This window comes from Melanotaenia boesemani, chromosome 8 (genome assembly GCF_017639745.1).
Source record: "Melanotaenia boesemani isolate fMelBoe1 chromosome 8, fMelBoe1.pri, whole genome shotgun sequence".
In the NCBI taxonomy this organism is placed as follows: Eukaryota; Metazoa; Chordata; class Actinopteri; order Atheriniformes; family Melanotaeniidae; genus Melanotaenia; species Melanotaenia boesemani.
In genome coordinates, this window is record NC_055689.1 from 21425654 (window position 1) to 21446598 (window position 20945).

Consider the following 20945-nt stretch of genomic DNA (forward strand, 5'->3'; position numbering starts at 1 on the left):
GGTACTGGTAAGATTTATGCATCTAAAAAAATACTTTTCCCCACCCATAACAATAAGTCCTGTAAAAGAAAAAATTCACTTCGGTTTCAAAATAGACCTTTAACAATCTTGACGAGTCTTCACTATAGGTGCTACAAATATATTTTAGCTTCTCTGGACCTAATCCAAGTTTTGTTTACATTAGTTTAACACTAAGGAAGACATCAGAACCAATAATTCATTGTCAACAGTGTGCAAAATTCTAAAGATTTAATGCTACTGTTTATAAGTACCACAAATCCAGTTGTTTCAAGAGATAATAGAATATAGAATAGTAGAAATATATGTGGGTGGTAAGAAGAAGAAGTCATACGTGGAGATACTTTAAAGTCAGATGATCAGGAAATTAGACAAAAGTGATAGTCAATAATTTGTTGTAGCAACACCACACAGCACTCACAAGGGTGGGTCTCATAAGACATGTTTTATAGGCTGTTACAGTGATAGCTTATGATAGGGACATTAGCAGCTGCTGTCATGGCATATAGTGTCAAAGGGTGTGTGTGTGTGTAGCAGGTTTTTCTAGCTTAGTTAGTTAAAAGACTGTGGTATCACATTTTATTATCGGGAATTGAAGAATTTCAATGGTGTTGATGCTAAATATCTGGTATCACAACATTCTAAGCAAATACAAAAGCAACAGGAACGAAGTACTATAATACTCTCTAGATAAAAAAAAACTATGACTGATGCTAAATGCAAATATGTCTAATTGATATGGTCAGTTAACTTTAATCATAATATTTTGGATTATTTTCTTAGGCTTCATTTTTAGTGAAGATGGAGATGACCTCCAGATATATAAGAGAAACAAAAATAAGTACCACAGTTTCTGCAGACAGCTTTTCTTTCAGGAGAACTGATCTATTTTGTAACCTCTTTTACAAGCTGTTGGCTGGCAGAGCTGGTTAGCCACTGAAACGAAAGGGGTGGACAACACTGAAGTGCTGACTTCAGCCTAGTAAAGTATTAAACATAAAGCCACTAAAAAACTGACCGTAGCTACTGGATTTAGCCCCACATTTCCAGTCACTCTCTGCCACAGTGTCAATCCCAGTGCATTAACATTTGCGTTGAACTGCTTCCCCACTGCTGGCCTCAAAAATGCTGTGCTGCCAATTATTACTCCGAGCAGGAATCACGTTTAGTCTTGGAAAGGATACTGAATGAATGGCTCGTCTACAAGAATTTCCTGCAACTGTCTGCAGTAGGTCAAATGGAAAACATGATCGCTGGCTACATGATTGAAAGAGCAGTGGCTCAAACTGCCACATTGTGAAAACAACTGTGAAAAATGACTTACTCTCTCGGATATTTTCCCATGTCCACTGGTCATTCTTGAAGAAAGGATGCCTCTTGATTTCATCTACACCATTACGGCCAAGTCGAACGTCCCTGTAGGAACCAAAAGGACAAAAACAGTTTGAATGTTTATAATCTTAGGTAATGTTCTTCTTTCCAGTGCTGCATTAGAGTTTATGTGTCACCAGGTATCTTTCTACAGAGGGTCAAATGCATCTGGGCACAATTAAATGCCATAACACAATTTCTCACAATCTAACCTGTCAGTCAAAAAAGCACAGATGAGATTTTTTGCATCATTTGAGATGTCGCTGTCATCGGGGAAGGTCAGGGCATTTTTGTGGTTCATAATTTTGCTGTAGGTCCCCACCAATGAGTCTGCATAAAAAGGAGTATCGCCTGTGCACAGGACAAAAAAGTAAAAAGAACCACTCATAAATTACACGTTCACCTGAATGATTGTGAATAAAAAAAAAATATTTTTCAAGAATTACTTTATCATCACTCACCAACAAGCATTTCATACAGAAACACTCCTACTGACCACCAATCACACTCTCTGCCGTAATAGCCGTCTCCTCCTTGGGATTTTAGTACCTCTGGTGAAATGTAATCTGGAGTTCCCACTGCTGTGTCACATCGTACCATACCATCCTGAAGGGGAAAAGCATTTTCTAACTCATCACGTTACATTAAATTAAAAAATTTTGTTATCCATGTAGTGTGATTGTGATATTGACAGATGATGATAATATTGTCATACCTTGTTCATTTTCATGCAGGTTCCAAAGTCTGCAAGTTTTAAGTGACCAACCTTGTCTAGCAACATGTTATCAGGCTTTACATCCCTGTTGACACAAAAGCGTGATGATGTCAGTACAAACACATCGCACATGCCAGTGAATCACACATCATTTGGAAAGCTGATAAACAAAAGCATATCTGCAACAATCGAAAGCATGAAAAGCATGTATTGTTTGTTGTAACAGAAGTGAGAAGAGGAAAACTCCATATCAGAGATTTTGAAAATACTGCACCCAGCTGCAGCAATCAGTCAGATTTTAAAAGAACTAAATTTATGTTTTAATGAATTTGAGAAATAAGGTTAGGGTTTTTTGTGGTTGTTTTTGTAGACAATCACTGCAACCAGTCTGGAAATCAAAAGGCTCTTAGGAAAGAGAGAGAGAGAGAAAAGAAAAGAGAGATGTTGACTGTCACCTGTGAATGAAGCCCATGGAGTGGATTCCATCCAGAGCTAGCACCACCTCAGCGGTGTAAAAGCGGGCCCACTTCTCTGGGACGTCATAGTTGCTCATTAAGTTAACCAAGTCGCCACCAGGCATGTATTCCATCACCATGTAGAGGTAGCGGTCATCTTGAAATGCAAAAAAGAGCTGAGGAACACAAAAAGAGATCAAAATAATGGATAAATAAATATAAAGGGGAATCACATTTAAAAAGTGAGCAAACCAATTAACTTCATTCTCATGCATTAGGTTTGTTATGCCTATGTGTAGCATGTGTGTTGTAGGGCACATTATACAATTAAATGCATTTTCGGAAGGGGTGCCACCAAACAGTCCATTAAGACTCAGCTGAAGTGAAAACCATAGTAAGAAAAATCTGAATAGGTCCATTCATTTGTTTTCTAGAAATATGGTGTCTATAATCATATTTTCACCTAGTAACATATTAGAAGCAACAGAAAATATTAATTTTCCTCTTTCTCACTCACATCCGTGTCTTTGTCAGCTGCTATGTTGTTCTTTGTTAAATTTACCAAGAATTCTTAACAGATTTCAGTGGAGCAGTCAGCCAGCAAATCTGTTTGGTCAAAATAACTGCAGCTGAATTTGGAGCATATTCAGATTGCACCAAGGCACTCATACCAAGTCTCCCACTCTGAGCTGGAAGCAGTGCAAAGAGGAGCTGAGAGGGGCTGACTAACACAGACAGTAAAAAACCTTTAAATGTTTGAAAAATTCATAAATGCAAAAATCTAAAAAAAATAGCTGAAATCTAGCTGACTACAGTTTGATCCAAGAAGATTTTCTTCTGAACAGGATTGTGTATTGATCTGATGTGTGTACATTAATTCCATATCCACACAGACACAAAACAATTTAGTTCTTAAAAAAAGTTTTTTGTACAGATGGAAGCTTTCCCAAAAAGGGTTGCATCTACACAATTCTTGTGAAAACACTGTAGTATCAATGCCAGGCCTGTAAGCGTTGCTGCAACGCTACCACAGAAATACACAGACAAATGGAAAGAGGATAAAGAGGGAGGTCTGCACCTCTTAGAATGTCTGTAGTCTCTGGTGAACCAGCCTGCTTTCACACCAATTTATTCAGAACCATAGCGGGAAGACTTTATTCCACACAAGTAAACATCGATGGCTTGGCGCTCTGATCCAAAAAAGTTGGTGGTTAAGTCTTTTAGGCTGCATTATAACCTACAGTTTCCCAAAAATAGACAGGCTATACTGAGATGATTGAGTGAATTTCACAAGATGTTAGGATGTCAGTAAAAGCTTACAAAAATTGCCTACCAAAATTTTAATCATTTGCCAGGCAGCATGACAACACAGCTCAAAAGGACATGCAACACCATGTCCAGCTCCACTTTGACTGAAGTCTTTTTTTCTGTCGCGATAATCGTTCTTCACTTTCTGAAGGTTACTCATTGTTTGGTCTGCCATTCTTAGATTTTTTTTTTCCTTTACTGAAATACAGCGTACAATACAGCACTTGTGTGAACATTGACAGTAAGTGTTGTGAAAGGGCTCTGAGGCGACTGTGTCACTGAGTCATAAAAAAATGCATTAGGTTGTACACATGCAAAGCAAAAGGGTGGAGTTTGCAGAACTATTCCCCCCTTCTGTGTTGACAAAACATCCATACGATAAACAAATGTAGCAGAACCAAAACCTGCCCCATGTGGATAAGGCCTAGGAGGGGAGAAGCAGATGCACCCTAGGTATGTGTGTTCATTATAGAGAGAAAGAGATGGGGAATTGAACTGAATATATATATTATGAAAGTAAAGACAAATAGTCAACTCTTATTTGCTGTAAACTGTAGCTGTTGGTCAAAAATGAAATTTTTTAAATTAAGAGCGGCCTTAGTTTTAGGCGTTTCATCACCAAATCCTACCTGCACCACCCATGCACTGTTGGCAAAAGCCATGATGTCCCTCTCTTCCCAGAAGAAAGCAGAGTCAGACCTCTTGATCATCTCAAACTTGCTCAGCAGCTTCATGGCATATACTTTGCTTGTGGCTCTGTGTCTTACCTGAAAAAGATGCGGCAATAATCAAGTCAGATGTATGTACTGTTTGCAACCTCAAGTGAATGCATACGTATGAAATGCAAAACTCAATCTTACCAACTGAACCTCTCCAAATGCACCCCTTCCAATAACTTTAACCACCTCATAGTCCTCCGCTTTCATCCGTAAATCACGAATTTTACTAATGGTTTCTTTGTCTGGAAAAAACATACAAAAAAAAAAGAAAATTAATAAATATTTTACACAACCTGAACTGACTCAAATTAAGCTTTATGCACTTAGGCCTCAAGTAACAGCCGCTCAGCTAATACAGTGAGCTATCCTCTTTAATGATCTTATATCCTTTGAGAGTCATGTTTGTCTCCAATTTGAACAGAAACAAGACTGTTGGCAAACATACCAGAAAAAGCTGACAGTGTTTAAGGAAAGTTTGTTGCTTGCTGAGAATTGGCCTCTCCCCAATGTAATAATTCTAGCTCCCCTAAGGGAGATAGTATCCACTATTCAGCCAAATTTGGTCATGCTATACTAGGGGGATAATTTTCAATTCACATGGGCTGCAACTGGCACGGAAAAGCAGGGTGTGGGGTATCTAAGTTCAAATAATCTAAAAATAAACACAAGTCCTAAACTGTTAGGATACATCTGTGATTAAAACATTTTAATTCCAAGAGTGATCATTATCTCAAAACAATAATTAAGAAATATTAATGTTTAGAAATTCGCAAATGGATCTGTCTGTTGAAAATAATACTTTGTAAATATATTTACTTGCTTGTGCATGAGGGAATATTTTGGTAGGCCCCTGCATAAACAGTGGAACCATTGGTTGAGTTGACTGTGGTGTGAAGCACAATGCATCAGAAGAAATCAAAGTAAAGAGCCCTTCAGGCAACTCATGCTATACCAAGAACCAGGGTCTCAGTAGATATCTAGTCCACTGGTCTATACCCATCACTGCTTTACACAAAAAGACTTGACCAAGGGTAATTGAGATTATGTGTAATGACAGTTTTTTGCCTTGGGGTTTTCAGTAGCTTTGGTTTATATTCAAACACATAAAATCACTTAAACCTGACATGTATGTGTAGTGCATGCTGCAGACCAGTCACTTCTCCATAAAACCCATCATTTTTTTATCAACATTGCATGTTACTACAAATCTTAGCAGACTTCAGGATCAAGTGTATTCAACAAAATGGAGTAAGCATTTACAATGTAGTTGACTTACAGGCTTTTCAGTTAAATTACATGTTGACTAGATGAAACTTAAGAAATTAAATTCCGAAGTTACACCACTTATACCCTACCCAAACCTCGGACATTAAAAGCTCTGTAAGAAAGAGTTCTGGGATACACTAAATGTGATAGCTGCAATTTCTTAGAGATGTCATTGCAGAGAATTCAGCAGTTACATTACCAGTCAAAAGTTTGGACGTACTTTCCCAATGTATTTATTGGGAAAGTACGTGCACATTTTTGACTGGTACTGTATATTAAATCTGTTTAAGAAAGAGAAACATTTACTGTCACCATCAGCTCTGGACTGATATCTTTGTTCAGTTTAAATTTAAGTTATGGGAGGTTATACAGTTTGAGGCCACAGGGAGAAAAAAGAAACCAACCTTATATGCATCATATGGGTCACCAGCCATTAATGAAAGCCTCTTTGTTGGGGACACCAAGCAGCAGACACCTATTGTGTCCCAGCATACAGAGCGGCAGTGACCCAAAAACAGCTTTCTTTTCTAAACCTAGACTTAAACCCCACATGTAATATAGGTCTGCAAATGCAAATGGGACATCAATGTTAAAGGACTCCTTAGGAGGGGAAAGTGTAATGCCTGGTACTTACATCTATTCAAAAAGTTGTCAATGCTCTTGTTTTTCCTCAGGGCAGGGAAGTCGAGGTCATATACCAGAGCATCCAAGCCATCCTGAAGGAAGAAGAACAGAGTTAACAAGCAGGAAGACAAAACTAGACTGTCTTTACTGATCTTCACATCATCACAGACAACATGCAAAGAGCAAAGAGTCTACTGCAGGGCTTTCTGGAAGAGCTCTGAACATAGATTTCTACAGTGGGATTTGAATCAGTGATAGGGATTAATAAATAGTATCAGAGAAACACATTTTAGTACCAATGTACATGTTCCCTGAAGGATCCTCAACACTTTAAGGAATGTTGCCCATTATTATAATGATATTCAATCAATTTAACTGAATCTCATTATTACAGACAGTGGGGGTGGGGGTAATTATGCCTTTATGTTTTTCTATTCGGCAGTCAAATGCAGACAGGATCAGACTTTAGTCTTTCTATGAGACACACACTTATGTTTACAGTGACCTTGAAGTTCAAGTGTTCAATTTTGTTTCTATAAGAAACTACAGCATAAATTATATAACAAAACATTTAAAAGCAATTGAGAAATTTTATGTTTTTCACATCATAAAGGTTTTATTAAGGTACTTGAGATTGCTACTGGCCATAAAGGTATTTTTGAGCTATATAGTTGAAAAAAACCCCTTTGAGACAATATGCAATTGTTTCACTTCAGTAAGAAATGTTTTCCTGTTTTGCAGCATTAAGCAGTTAAAGACACAATGTATTTGCAGAAAAGTAAGTCATTATTAAAAGCAAGAAACAGGTTGTTGACCTTAGACAACCAAGGTTGATTGGATGATTAGAAGCTGAGTTGTTTTTTTTTTTTTTTTTTTTTTTTTACACAAGTCAAAATATTTCTCATAAAAGTAACAGATTAAATAACTTAAGATGACTAAAGGTTGGTACACACATAAAGATTTCCTAAATCTGAAGACATTGTTTTTTATCTATTAGAGACCTCACACGTAGACATAAAATATGCCATTAAACAGTTTTGATCTAATTGTGTGTGGTGTGCTCTGATAATTTTAGCACAACACACACAACTATTCTGTCCTGCAACTGATCTAGAATCTAGTCTTCTGAGCCAGAAATCTCGCACGACCAAATGTGATCTAATAAAAACGAAGAAGAAATATAACAACTAGAAAAACGAAGAACTAGAACCATGGCAACAACCGGAAAACACAACACCCAGCATGGCAGTGGACATACATGATGAAGTAATGATGGTGATCTGGGGACTATTGTTACAAGAAAAATACAGAACTGAAAAAAACAACAGACTGGAGACATAACATAACATGTGTTTTCCTTTTAAGCTTCGGAAATAAATGTCTGTGGAAGCAGATTAAAAGTCTGTTTCTCTCAAATCTTCGTTTGTTGTCATGTCATTCTTCGTTTAGTTGTACAAGCTGGAGATTTTAAGTATGTTTTTCCTGTTTGTTAATTCTGTTTATGAAAGTGTAGCATTTCTTCAAATGCTGGTTTTTCAACTGTATTAAGTGTGTCTTCAGATACTCTCGTGTTTTTATTGAGTCACACACTGGAAAGCTTTGCCAACAGCCAGCTGCTGAAAAGGACCTGCAGCTGTGACATTTTATTCCAAGTCAGCAAACTAAAATTGACATAATTTAAAATTGGCTTTTAAGAGTAACTGAACATTATGTAAATGGCAGCACAGTAGATTTTTAAATTTAAGTCAAACTAGCCAACTATTATAAGGTGCAGTATCTTGGGTCAATCATCAGTAAGAAATTATGCTGAATGTTCAAAAGCTACCTTTTTGATCCAGCTGCTAGCATCCGCTGCTAGAAAATTAATCACCCACAAACATGTCATTAGACTAATATGAACCATTATTTACAGTAAATGTAGTTATTAGATAACCCCGACTCTACAAACTTCTTCATCATACCTCAGCTTATGTACAGAGCAATCCAAATGGCAAATACCATCTGTGCGCTGGGGCTCCCGTTGTCATTATCACTTAATAGAGCCACAAGGAATCTTAATCTACTGAAACCTGAAAGCAGCTGTTTAGACAGACATGTGCAGCAATAAAATGAGCATTGCCCATGCTTGAAAAGGACTATGAAGTTTGAAAAAAATTATATCTTAAATGATGTGTTCATGAATATGTTCAATATTGGAATTACAAATGCTGTAAACATACAGTGCATACAGCTATTATTGCTCTGGCTACTCAGGAGCCAAAGTGCCATTGGCATGATTTAATCTAATCTGTTATAATCCAGAGTGACTGGAGCGCCACATAAACACTTGAACACAGTTTTGTGCAGTCTCTCAAACAGACATAAGCCAGATGCTGAACATGAACATTACATGGTTCTGTCACAGGTTAGTTTACCCAAGTAGTCTCAAGTTCAGCAGTCAGGAACAATTTGAATACAAAAAAACTTTCCTTGCCAGCAAAACGTGCATCATCTCGGAATTCACTATCATAAAAAGAACCTTGTCATTCAGGTATTGTGAACGACAACACATTTGTTTCTGCATCTCTGAGCAAAGCTGTGATGACACACTGTGAATCAGCGGCTAAGACAAAGAAAAGAATCCTCTTAAGTAACTTTGCTGCTTCTGCTCTACAGTGGAGGTCGGGGCCACACCCCTCCACAGGAGACATAACACCAAGTGCCCTGCAGGATGGGTGGAAACAGGGAAAAGACAGGTGGGAGAGGCAAAAGGAGATATGGGAGGTGTAAAATGTTTCTTGGAAAAAATAAACAATACAGGAGGATTTTAAGGTCGGTAGTAAGACTCGTCTCAGCTTACAAAACTACATAGGTCAATGCTGAGGAGAAAGTCTGACAAGACAGACCATAAACTACTAGAAAAATGGACCTTGTTAGCCATACTGAATCCAACCAGCCAACACAAAAAGAAGAGTGCTGAAGAACTGAGTCTTTCAGGACCCTAATCACAAGGCTCTGTGCGCAGCATTGCACGTTTGCATAACTTCCTGCCACAGAAAACTCTGGACAGCCACAGTAACATTCCTTTACAGGACTGTACACGTCAGAGAGCTATTTTAGGTATGTGGCCAAACAAGTTCTCAACAAAAAAGTCAAGGAAGAGGGAGAAAAAGCTAATCTGAAGTAAAAGAGTCATTTAGTGCTGCTTATTTTCAATCAGCACTAGTGTTTAACACTATAAAGGAAAGGTGGAGGGGGGGGGGAGGGCTGGTGAATATGGAGCTGGCTGTACCAATAAGAGAACAAATAAAGGAAAAAACAAAAAAAGTCACAGTGCATGACAGCCATGTTAAGATGGTTCAAGTCAAAAATTAGGTCAAGCACCAGAAGAGCAAAGGAAAATTAAAGCAAAATCACAAAATCACACCGACATAAACAATAAAGAAACCAATTCATTTATTTGATGATAGATGAATAGTTTATACAATAAATATTAGAGCTGTGATCAATCCGATCCAATATCTTATCAGGCTCAGATATGTACTTGCTTCATGGATCGGATTTCGCACTAAATTCCACGATCCAACGCACCAATACACACAGGGACCTGTCATGGTCCAGTGTTTACAAATTCTAAGTATGATGCAAGTTTAAGTCTACCAAAGTAGTGTAATCTGTCCATTAGAACCTATAAATACATGTAATTATACATGATTGTTTTTACTCTGAGTTTCTAGTTTAGATGCAGCGTTACCATACACCCGCACTTATAAGTGTGATGGGGAATGAGCTGCCTTTGCTAATGTAGCGTGTCACTAGGGGTGGGCGATTAATCGATAAAATCGATAAATCAAATTTTCCATTTCTGGCTATTTGTTTTTATGAAAATCTGGATTTTTTTTTCCATAGTTAGTTAGAAGCAGATTTAGCCTTCCCTCCACACCAGAACAGTGTTTGTCTGACATTTTCAGTGAAGTGACCCTTCACTCATGCCTGGGATTTAGCTTTGCGTATAACTGCAGTGAGAAACGCTGCTCTCTACGAGATGCAGAAGTCAACTTTAGCCTACAAACTCTAGGTAGGAGACAACTTTCATCGCGGGAATTATTTCTGCAGTGGATCCTGTATGATAAGGATCCAAATGGAAAGAGATCACGGATGCAGTTGTGTTGCATATTTCTATGCAAGATATGAAGTCATTTATATGGTGGAAAAGTTATGACATTATATGCTTTATTTTGCTGGCATTCATTTATATAAATAAATAAAATTTTTTAATAAGTTTATGTTTTGTAAAAGAAAAAAAATCGATTAAAATTGGAAATCGGATTTGGTTATAAAAAATCTGAGATTTTATTTTTGGGCCAAATCGTCCAGCCCTACGTGTCACTAATTTGAATACATTAAATTGGAAACATAAAAAAGCAAGACAGAAACTTGAAACGTGTACAGCTAAGATTTCCAAGATAAAAAGTTGTTCAACTAAGAAAATAGGGCAGCAAATTAAGTATTGCAGAGGAATGGTAAACATACAATGTAAGAACTGAAGGGATTAACAAACAGAAAAGTTGTTCCAATTCATCATTCTGGCTGATCAGTCTATCTGTCAAGGAAAATACTGGAGAAGTCCACTAGCTAAAATACTGCAACCCGGCTTAATGATGCGACTCATATGAAGAAGGTGAAGAAAAACCTGGGAATCTCGAGTTTGGGTTTTTTTGTTTTGTTTTGTTTTCTGCTCATATGCTGCAGCTTGTTGAGCATGATGGATTCATTTCACAGAAAAGCGAAGCCACGAAAAACCGTACAGCATTTTAAACATTGGCTACTAGCACAGTACCGCTTGTAGGCTCTTTAAAATTAACTAAAAATTGTCAGAAATCGGTTCCATGAAGACATTCTGACCAGACTGAAAGGCAGCTTCTACCATCAGAAGTCTTCCTCAGCAGAAACGAGCCCTCTGAGCTGATACAGCAAACCATAATCTGTCTGCAACCCTGTCAGACTATCTAGTGCAGGGGTGGCCAACGTCGGTCCTCAAGAGCCACAATCCAGCAGGTTTTCCATGCATCCCTGCACCAACAAACCTGACTCAAATTAAGTGGATCCAACAGCCTAAAAGGATCTGCACTATGACTCGTTAGTTTTAGTCAGGTTTGTCGGTGCAGGGATGCATGAAAAACCTGCAGGATTGTGGCTCTCGAGGACCGACGTTGGCCACCCCTGATCTAGTGTTCCCAGATTATTCACATACATCCTGCTTCCCTTTCAGCACATTCTCTTTAACTTTAAATATTAAAAAAGAGGTTGTTACCGCTAAATAATAACTACCTTCGTTTTATTAAGATTATGAAGCAGCTACAGACATTCTCTTCGATTTAATTTAGAAGGTTTCTCATAAATTATCTTGGAAAACATTTAAATTGGATTAATTTTGTTTCAGTTGCCCTCTTAAGAAGTGATGCGTGGTTTACTACAGCCTAATGAAATCTTACACAAAAACAACAACAGCAATAATGACAATAACGTGATTTCACTGATTTCATATTAGAGTGGCGCATCTCTAATAAATAAGCACCACTTGAATGAGCAGCAACATATGTCTTTCTTTTGTCTAGAATATTAACTGTCATGTAGGACAACAATTTTTGTGCAATTTTTCACTCATTTTTTTATCACATCAAGTCCACGTTGTGGATAAATCAGAACATAGTCTATTTTTAATCAAGAATATTTCTTTCTATCTCCATTAGATTTATACCTTTTTTTAATCTCTATATATAGATGGGTAGAGGTAGATAAAGAGATATATGTATAGAGCTGTAGGGATACAGATTACTTTGATCTTGTTTTAAAATCCCTGTATACAGAGAGGTCATCGCATTCAGTCCATAAATAAGATCAAGTTACTTCTGCAGACTAATCTTTAATTGTCAAGGTTGTGGGTCAACTTCCAACATTGACCTCAGTTAGGTTTTAGCTGCCAAACTTACTCAGAGCAAATAATCCTAACATGGATCATTCTAAAATCAGCTCAACACCAGGCTAATACGTATAAAGACTTGTGGTGACGGATCCCCAACAAAGCTTTTCCTTTGTAAAAAAAAGAATTTCCAGAAGTTAACCTATCCTTAATAGAGCAGTTCTGTCACATATTGCAGCCCCTAAATTTCAAAGTAGCAAGTTTGTTTCTCTGCTTTTCAGGCAAACAGGGAGGACGCAAGACTTTGAAGCACAAAAATGAGAAAGAATGTTGCAAACAAAGCAAAATGCAAGTTCACACATCGAGCTAAATTCTAGACTAGATATCTGACAGAAATGTATGCATATGATTTACTGAATGCATCAGAAGCCGAACAGGGGAGTCATTAGACTCAGTTTTAATATGTAGCACTCTTTGTGGAAAAAAAAAAAAAAAAAAAAAAACATAAGAAAACAAATCAGAGCTTGCAGGGCTCCCTGTTATCCTCTTTCTGCTGATGTTGCTCCAGCCAGAGGATGGCACATCCCTGGGATTACTGGATAACATGAAAACCTGTCTAATTACCATATTAAAGAAATGTGGTGGCAATGAAAAAAAATGAATAGCTGTACAAAACACACTAAGCCCCTGGTTGACATTACATATGGCAATTATTTCTTCTATTTCTTAACTTTTCGGGGAGAAAAATACACACAAGCCCTTTTCCAGACATTTATGTCTGAGTTAAAATTTCCATGAGACACTCGGCCACATCATCTCTTTCTGTATGCTAGCACAAGGCATGTGGATGGCTAAGTTGAGCATAACTTCTCGTTTCCTTGTTGCTACTTCGTCAAGACAATATGCTTTCCACGAGAACAATTGTGCAGACGGGCATTTAATTCATCATGCAAATAAAGGCAGTTCCACTGTGAGCTTAAAAAATACAAATGTGATCACACAAACCAATGAAGCCATTCAAAGCATGAAATACCACATCAGTTCCTCACTGCTTCCTCTCAGACAGTCTGAGAGAAACCAATACTTAAGTGTGTGTTTATTCAGTTGGTACACTGTGAAAGAAAGACACTAGTGAGATTTGCATTTGGGTTATTTAAACTATTCACTTTGTGCAAACTACTTTTACACACCCCCCTTGTACTTAATATCTATAGACAGGCAATTCTACTTACCTATGAAGACTGCATATCTAACAACTCTACTGGATAAATGGGAGTGACAGTGAAACCAGAGGTGATTAAACAGGGGTATTCCATTTTCTTATCAGGTCCAAGTGAGCTGAAATCGCTGCCACAAATACTTTTATGTCAAAATATAAATGCCTTAGTCCAACAGTGAAGCACACTTGCGTGTTTCCACAGACAGGGCTTTGCATTCTCAAGTAAAACCCTGCTTTCCTGCTCAGCATTGTTTTTATCTCACCCAAACAAATAATCATGAACTTGGTACAGTTTAGCCATATTTACAGGACATAGTCAAGAGGCTCCTTTAAGTAAGACAACCTAACTGGGATTTTACTATTTAAGAAAAAAAGATTAAAAGTAAAGAAGAATGTAATAAAGTTCAATGGAAAAAAGGAAAACCTGCTCAGTTATTAAAAAAAACTAAATCATTTTAGTATGCATTCCTGAACGTAATCAGCCTGTTGAGGGAATGCAGAGCTACAAATAGCTCAGCCAATTGTTGTTCCCATAACTGAATAGCTGAGGAGAGCAGTTTACAACTGACAACTCTGAACCTTTCTAACAATAGGGGCAGATCAGATGTTGGCTATAACATTTTCCACAAATATGTTTCTTAAATCAAGTTCCAATCTAGCTGTTTAAAATGTTTTTTATTGACTAAAACATGTAAAAGATAGCTTAATCATCTATTTTCAAACGGGTAACATTAGTTATCTAACTACTGTTTTTTATTTTTAACAAAAGAGGAACGTTTATTGATAATGGCCGTTTGCAACCATAAAAGTGAGTTTCACTTAGTGTCTAAGCTGTATTATCTTTGCAAAAGGCAGTGAGCTGTGATATGGGAACCATTCACAACAAATAAAGATGCTGCACTCATCTGCGTAAACATCTGATTGAGGAAACTAGATAAAGTTTCTAAAATTCTATTTTAGCTTAATTTTATTAAGTGATCTATGTATAAGTATCAAACACAAAACCTTGTTTTAGAATCAAAGCTCATCCTGCTAAAAACATGTTTTGTTTTACTTGAACTTGCAGTTCTCTACATGTTCAACATTGCAGAGCTTTGCAGAGTAACTCTCCATACTGCAGAGCAATCGCAAAACAAAGAAGAAGCACATATAAGTTAATTATACCAGTACTTTGCTTCAATCAAGTTTAAACAGCTCAGGTTATAGAGTATGTTTATAAAGTAGACCATGTACCATGTAAAAACTTTTCTACCTCCACATCAAACCAATGCCACCACAGCCACACACAAATAAATGTCAACAGTAACGAAACCTTGTGTTGCTTCATTATGCTCCTGTTAAAACTGTGCAGATTCATCAGTAAACCTAAAACCACAGAGAAATAACATTTTTTAGAGTAGGCAACACCTTAGGGTTAGGCTCACCAACTGAAGGCAAAGGTTACTGAGGCGAAGGCAGGTATTCAGCTGGAGTAAGGTAAGAATTCACTGTGCTCCAGCTATTATTCTAATTGGGATGTAGGAATAGGATTATGAGGCAGATCAACAACATGTTATATAAAATAACTTAGAACAGTTTTTTTTAAACAATGATAATGGTTTTTTTTATGACAGCTGTAGCTTAGTAGGAAGAGTGCATGTGTAGCACAGAAATCTGCAAATGATCCATCAATTCAGCACCAATGACTACTAAGAAATTGCCTCAACATTAGTGTGTTATATTGCATATTAACTGCATTGCTCAAGTGCATCTCTTTTTTGACTAAACTTGAGGGGATATGCACTTAAAAACCCAGATAAAGCAGATGAAACTGTACTTGTAATACATGTTTTTTTTGGTTAACATTTTTACAAGTGAGGTCGTAATGTTGTTTAAACAAGTATTGTAGCATTGACCAATTAGCATCCAGCGCCTTCCCCCAAACTGCATAAGACTGAACATGTAATGATTAACTCTGAAATAACTATTGCTAAATAAAATATTAAAAAGCTGGGAACACATGACGTATATATATATATATATCCTATGTTAAAACAACTGCTGGGTAACTTTCTTACATTCTTTCTACAAAAAAACATCTAACTGCTCAGCTTTGCTTGATGGTCTGTGACCATCCATCTTTCTTTTGATGTCATTCCAGAGGTTTTAAAACAGGGTTCAGATCTGGAGATTGAGCTGGCCATGACAGGCTTTGATGTGGTGATCCTCTATCCAAACCTTGATTCCCCTGGTTGTGCGGTCAGGAGGATTGTCCTGCTGTAATTGCCTGCGCTGGGGAGCACAGTCTTACCATGAGGAAGTAAATGTTTTTCTAGGATAATCTTGTATGTGGCTTTATTAATGCACCCTTCACAATGACACATCTCCCTGATTCCAGCCCTGCTGAAGCACCCCCTGATCATTACTGTTCCTCCACTATAATTAACAGTCACTACAAGATATTCTGGCTTGTAAGCCTCTCCAGGTCTCCATCTAACCATAAAACCACTAGGTGTTGAGCAAAGTTGCAAGATGGACTCAGAGAATATGACCTTACTCTAGTCTTTTACTGCCCTGTGGAAGACTGGAGTAAGACCTTAGGATATGGTCTTTTCCAAACTTCAGCCTGAGGTCTTTGCTTCTCACTGATTAAGGTGAGTTTAGCATGACTCCAGTCCTCCCTGTAGGAACCTGTTTCCAGCTGTTCTTGCCATACACTTCACCTCAGTCTGCCACTGTGTTTGATGGTCACTTGATGTCTGCCTGTAGTTCCTGAGTGATAAGTTTGTGGTCATCCCTTTCAGTTCACAGTTGTTTTTGCCCTCTGCAATACTGTAGTTTTGTTGTCCTGGTAAAGCAGAATGAGATGTGCGTAGGAATTAAATTTTTTGTAGTAATACTCAAAGATGCTGATTTAAGAATAAATGGCAGTGGTCTCTCCCTTTTTTTTTCTTTTCCTTCTTCCCTGGAGCTGTTCTGTCTGCTCAGATCCCTTCTGCAAAACACTCCAGAAAATGATGACAGGGTGGTGCTGTGGTGTCAGACCATCCAGATAAAGGTACTCTTCATTCCAAGTTAAGATTTATTTAGAAGGTCAAGACAAGAGAAACAAGGTTAGAAAACAGAAAAGTTACTGCAAACCCAAAGTTGAATGATAACATTTAGGCCAATTATAATCGTAGCACAACCCAGACCAAGCTTCAGCAGGGAAAAGTACAATTCCAGCAGTGCTACACTTTAAACAGAGAGCAGTGGCAGGTAAAGAAACATTTTGTAGTCAGTAAATGGCTTGAATTGTGCATTATGATGGAACCTATTACTCACAGTCAAGCATGCTGGCTGGTTTATGAGTTAAATGTCCTGATTCACAGCCCTGAGAAACACGAGTCTTTACTCTTCAGTCCACATAATTTTGGTTTATGGGAAGAGAGCAGAGCCCACACCCTGCTACCTCAGAGCTGCTTGCCTGGTCGGTCTCAACTCTCTCCAGACATGCAGAATGGCTTTGGGACACACAGGGGACTCCAGGCCAGTCAAAGACAAGAGGTTATTTGATTAGCATGGAATTTTATTAAGCTGTGGGTGGAGTTCCATGGTGGTAGAGAGAGCCTCAGCTAAAGGCCCCCATTCATTGATCAGAGGAGATTGCAGGAAGGGGGGAAAAGATGAACAACACCCTTGTGTGAGCCTGCCAGTAGGAACAGCCTCCACAGGTTTCTGCTGTTGAAATGCAGAGCATGTGCACTCTTAAGGTGAGTTTAATAGCCTATTTCTGCAACATGACAGGACATCATAGAGACTAAGCATGTTTTCTTTTCAAAAGACAGCCATCCACAGCAGCTTATTCACAACATAAACAACAACTTCAGCATATGGGTGGGGTGGTATGGCAAACCCCCTTCCCAAATGTTCTTTTGCTTAGTTATCAGTCTGTTAGTTCATATAATACCATCAAGATTGCGAAAAACTTAACAGGAAACACCAACAGAACATATATGTAAACTACCTGAATTAATTACAATAAAACTACTGTTCTCAAATAGTAAACACATAATAAAAAGTCAGTTAGACCTGCAAACCTGAAACACAGGTGTCATTGTCAGTCCATAGATATTCTGGGCATGTACATTAATTTATTTACCCAACAAATTTGGATCAATCATGCCAAACATATGGGTTCAACTTAAGTCAAATCCCTGTAAAAACCCTTGTCACTGTCAGTGAAGCTGACATATTCTTCTTGACAAAAACAAAAAAATTCCCCTGGCATCCACTCCACACCAAGTCAGTTCCAAAAAACTGCTCTAATACAAATCTATGAAGTGGTTGCTTGAGGGCTTAGCACGTGCAGCAACCACCTTCTCCCTCAGACAGGAGAGTCGGTTCATGAGCGGTCATCTATTAAAACATGAACGCCATACTGATGAAGCTGGAGAAATACAGGTTACAACTGGCTTGAAGATGGTCTAAAGCTACATATGAAGTTTAGGCACATCCAGACCAAACAACACATCTAATCACTCACTTCCTAATGATCTAAACTACACCTTGTAGCATCACAAATCACTTTAGAGAAGGTGGGAAGTAACCATTTGAAGTAAATATTTAGACATGGTGTGTCTTTCTTTGTCACAAACACAACGGCTGCCATCTGCCAGTCTAAATTAATTGTCACTGTTCTTCTTTATCCCTTGTAATATGCTCTGACACCTGTTGTTGATGCTGACAGAACATAGCTAAACAATATTGACATAGCTTATAATTTCTCTCATTACAGTTTGATTTAGGGAAGTAAAAATAAATTAGGAGTCAGATGGATCCTGAACTTTTCCCAAAAAAATACATAACAATCTCAGCTATATAAAATGCCCATATATATATATATATATACACACACACACACACACACACACACACACACACACACTTGGTAGAGATGCAAAATAACCAAAATTAGAGACCTATAAACCAAAAATGTGGCACAAAAACAAAACGCTCATGAAACAAATTTACTCAAGGAGATAAAACCTGATCAAAATTGGACAAAAATAATAAAAATTGGAGGGCCAAAATATAGACTCCAAATCACCACAAAGTTACAATAAATCTGAACAGATTAAAACAAGCAAAACGGGGGGGCGTCAAACAACCAAGAAGAGAAATGTAGAATTGCTTGACAATATGACAGAAACTGCCCAAACTGGGACAGTGTACAACTTTTATTATAGTTCAAAATGGCCACAGTCGCAAAAAATTGTGAAAAAAATCTACATTATATTTCGATGGGAACACATAATAACAAATATTATAGTGACTGTTTTGGTCCTTGTTAAGGTAACTTAATTGGCCGGTTACACGTTTGTACCCACGAGTCTGTTGTTCCACAATACAACCAAGACCTAAGGTTAATACAATGTTTGACTCTAGGGAAACATTGACAAACTACTCATTTGTGTCCTTCAGTAAACATATACTTCATATATGTTAATGAACGCCTCATCAAACTTGTTCAAGTGTATGAATTTCTGCTCCTAGGAGTAGACTGACCCCAAATAGCTGCGTTAGCTACATGGCAAGCTAACAAGCTACAAACTTACCAGTAGACAATCCGTGTTTATTTCTGACTTTGGGTCCGTCAACATGGAATCGATTTTTTCACATCGGGCCTCCATACTTTCCCCAGAAGACATTTTGTTGTCAAACTCAGTCCCGGCGCTGGGCTATGAACAAAAACAGCTCTCAAGCGAGGCAATGGGATGGCTAGCTAGCTTTAGCAGCCAGCGGCAGCTAGCTAGCCAAGTGTTCCTTTTTTGGTGTGAACTTTACACCGAACTTCAGAGAAAATGCATCGTTCTCTTCGAGTTTTCACAGACAACAAAGACTTTAAGGTTACACTGAACATGCCACATTTCGGAGTCGGATGATTTCTTTCCAAGTACAAGTGGCAAACAACTTCAGTGGCAGAGATAAATGCGGCGGCAGATTAGTCAACCTCCGTAGGATGCCACTGAGGATAAGTACTTAAAACGTTGGTGCATCCACACAAAAGGCAATTCAAATGTAACTGCAATATCTTCTCGAAAAGTGCAGTTGGTCGGAAGACTAGTCCAGGCCCGTTCCCATCGCTGTGCCAGGGCCTATCAGGAATCGACAAATGAATCTGACAGCTGAAAAGTAGAAGTGGTGGGAAAAAAACTTCTGCTTCTTCCAAATTTCGAACAGTTTAAACACGGAGTCTCTATAACGTTTCACCGTAGTCCTTCCGCGGCGTCCCATGTACTGTCATTCACTGACGGCTGTTTTCCATCCAAACAGTTGTAACTCTCACACTGGATATAAATGTAAATCTGGTTAGATCTGTGTTCGTTTTCGGAAAGCAATCGCAGACTATGCCCGTTTTTCTCACACAGCTTGGCCAACATGTCCGCCTTCCTGTTCAAACACCCCAGAGAAGCTGCTTCAAAATGTCAAGTACTGCGCATGCGCTAAGCTAGGGCGCATATAAAGATTTCACAGGCAACACGTTGCTGTTCCCAACGTTTCAACGTAAACGACAAGATCCCATGAAAAATCCGCCAGGAGAAGGAAATCATTACACACATACACCCCCAAAATTATATCAACTTTCGTCTTATATTAAACTGGCCCTTTCTCCTCACTCCTAATTGTTTTGATGATACAGTTATTGTACTAGCTGCAGGTTTTGGACTATGGCCTTCTGCAGGACATGTTAACATAATTTTTCATGTACTGGACAAAAATGTAATTTGGGATAATTTGTAAAAAAAACAAATGAAATGTCTTCATTTTAAATATTACTCGCTAATTACTACAACAACAACAACAACAATAATAATAATAATAATAATAATAATAATAATAATAATAATAATGCTTCATTCGGCCCCTGTAATGGTACAATAGGGCATTTTTTTATATGTTGTTAACATATTTATCGGTAACTCTAATCACATTTTACCATTTAAATGACAAAATTATGTTAGTAAAATTATTACTGTATGAATACATTTTTAACATAATAAATGTATCATTAAAAGTTCTAAATAATAACACAGACAAAAACAATATTAATAATAATAACTGCAAAGGGTTAATGATAAAACTTGTTAATGATACATTTTGCAGAGTTAATCAATAGACTCAGGGTTGGTCCATTTTTATTCTATTCCTGTGCTAAACATATTTAAACTTTATTCCCTATAGCGATATTAGCTATGGACAAAATTTCATAGGTGATTAATTTTACTGATAATATATTGTATTCCATTCAGTTGAAAATTAAATTATTTATTTATTTCTATTCGGTGCTAAAATATATATAAATATGGGTAGCTGTTCCCCTCAGTTC

At 37.7% G+C, this 20945-nt stretch overlaps 1 protein-coding gene across 2 annotated transcripts in view; it reads right to left on the reverse strand.

Moving 5' to 3' along the window:
- Nucleotides 1-20029, reverse strand: part of rock1 (Rho-associated, coiled-coil containing protein kinase 1) — a 32134-nt gene extending 12105 nt beyond the window's left edge. For both annotated transcript variants that reach the window (XM_041992099.1, XM_041992098.1), the window contains exons 1-9: nt 19174-20029; nt 6487-6568; nt 4728-4828; nt 4497-4634; nt 2560-2735; nt 2105-2189; nt 1851-1995; nt 1602-1740; nt 1343-1434 (exon numbers count right to left, since the gene is read on the reverse strand). In XM_041992099.1, coding sequence (XP_041848033.1) covers nt 1343-1434; nt 1602-1740; nt 1851-1995; nt 2105-2189; nt 2560-2735; nt 4497-4634; nt 4728-4828; nt 6487-6568; nt 19174-19266 — 1051 coding nt within the window. In that variant the 5' untranslated portion in view covers nt 19267-20029. The remainder of the gene's footprint in view (nt 1-1342; nt 1435-1601; nt 1741-1850; nt 1996-2104; nt 2190-2559; nt 2736-4496; nt 4635-4727; nt 4829-6486; nt 6569-19173) is intronic.
- Nucleotides 20030-20945: the final 916 nt, after the last annotated feature.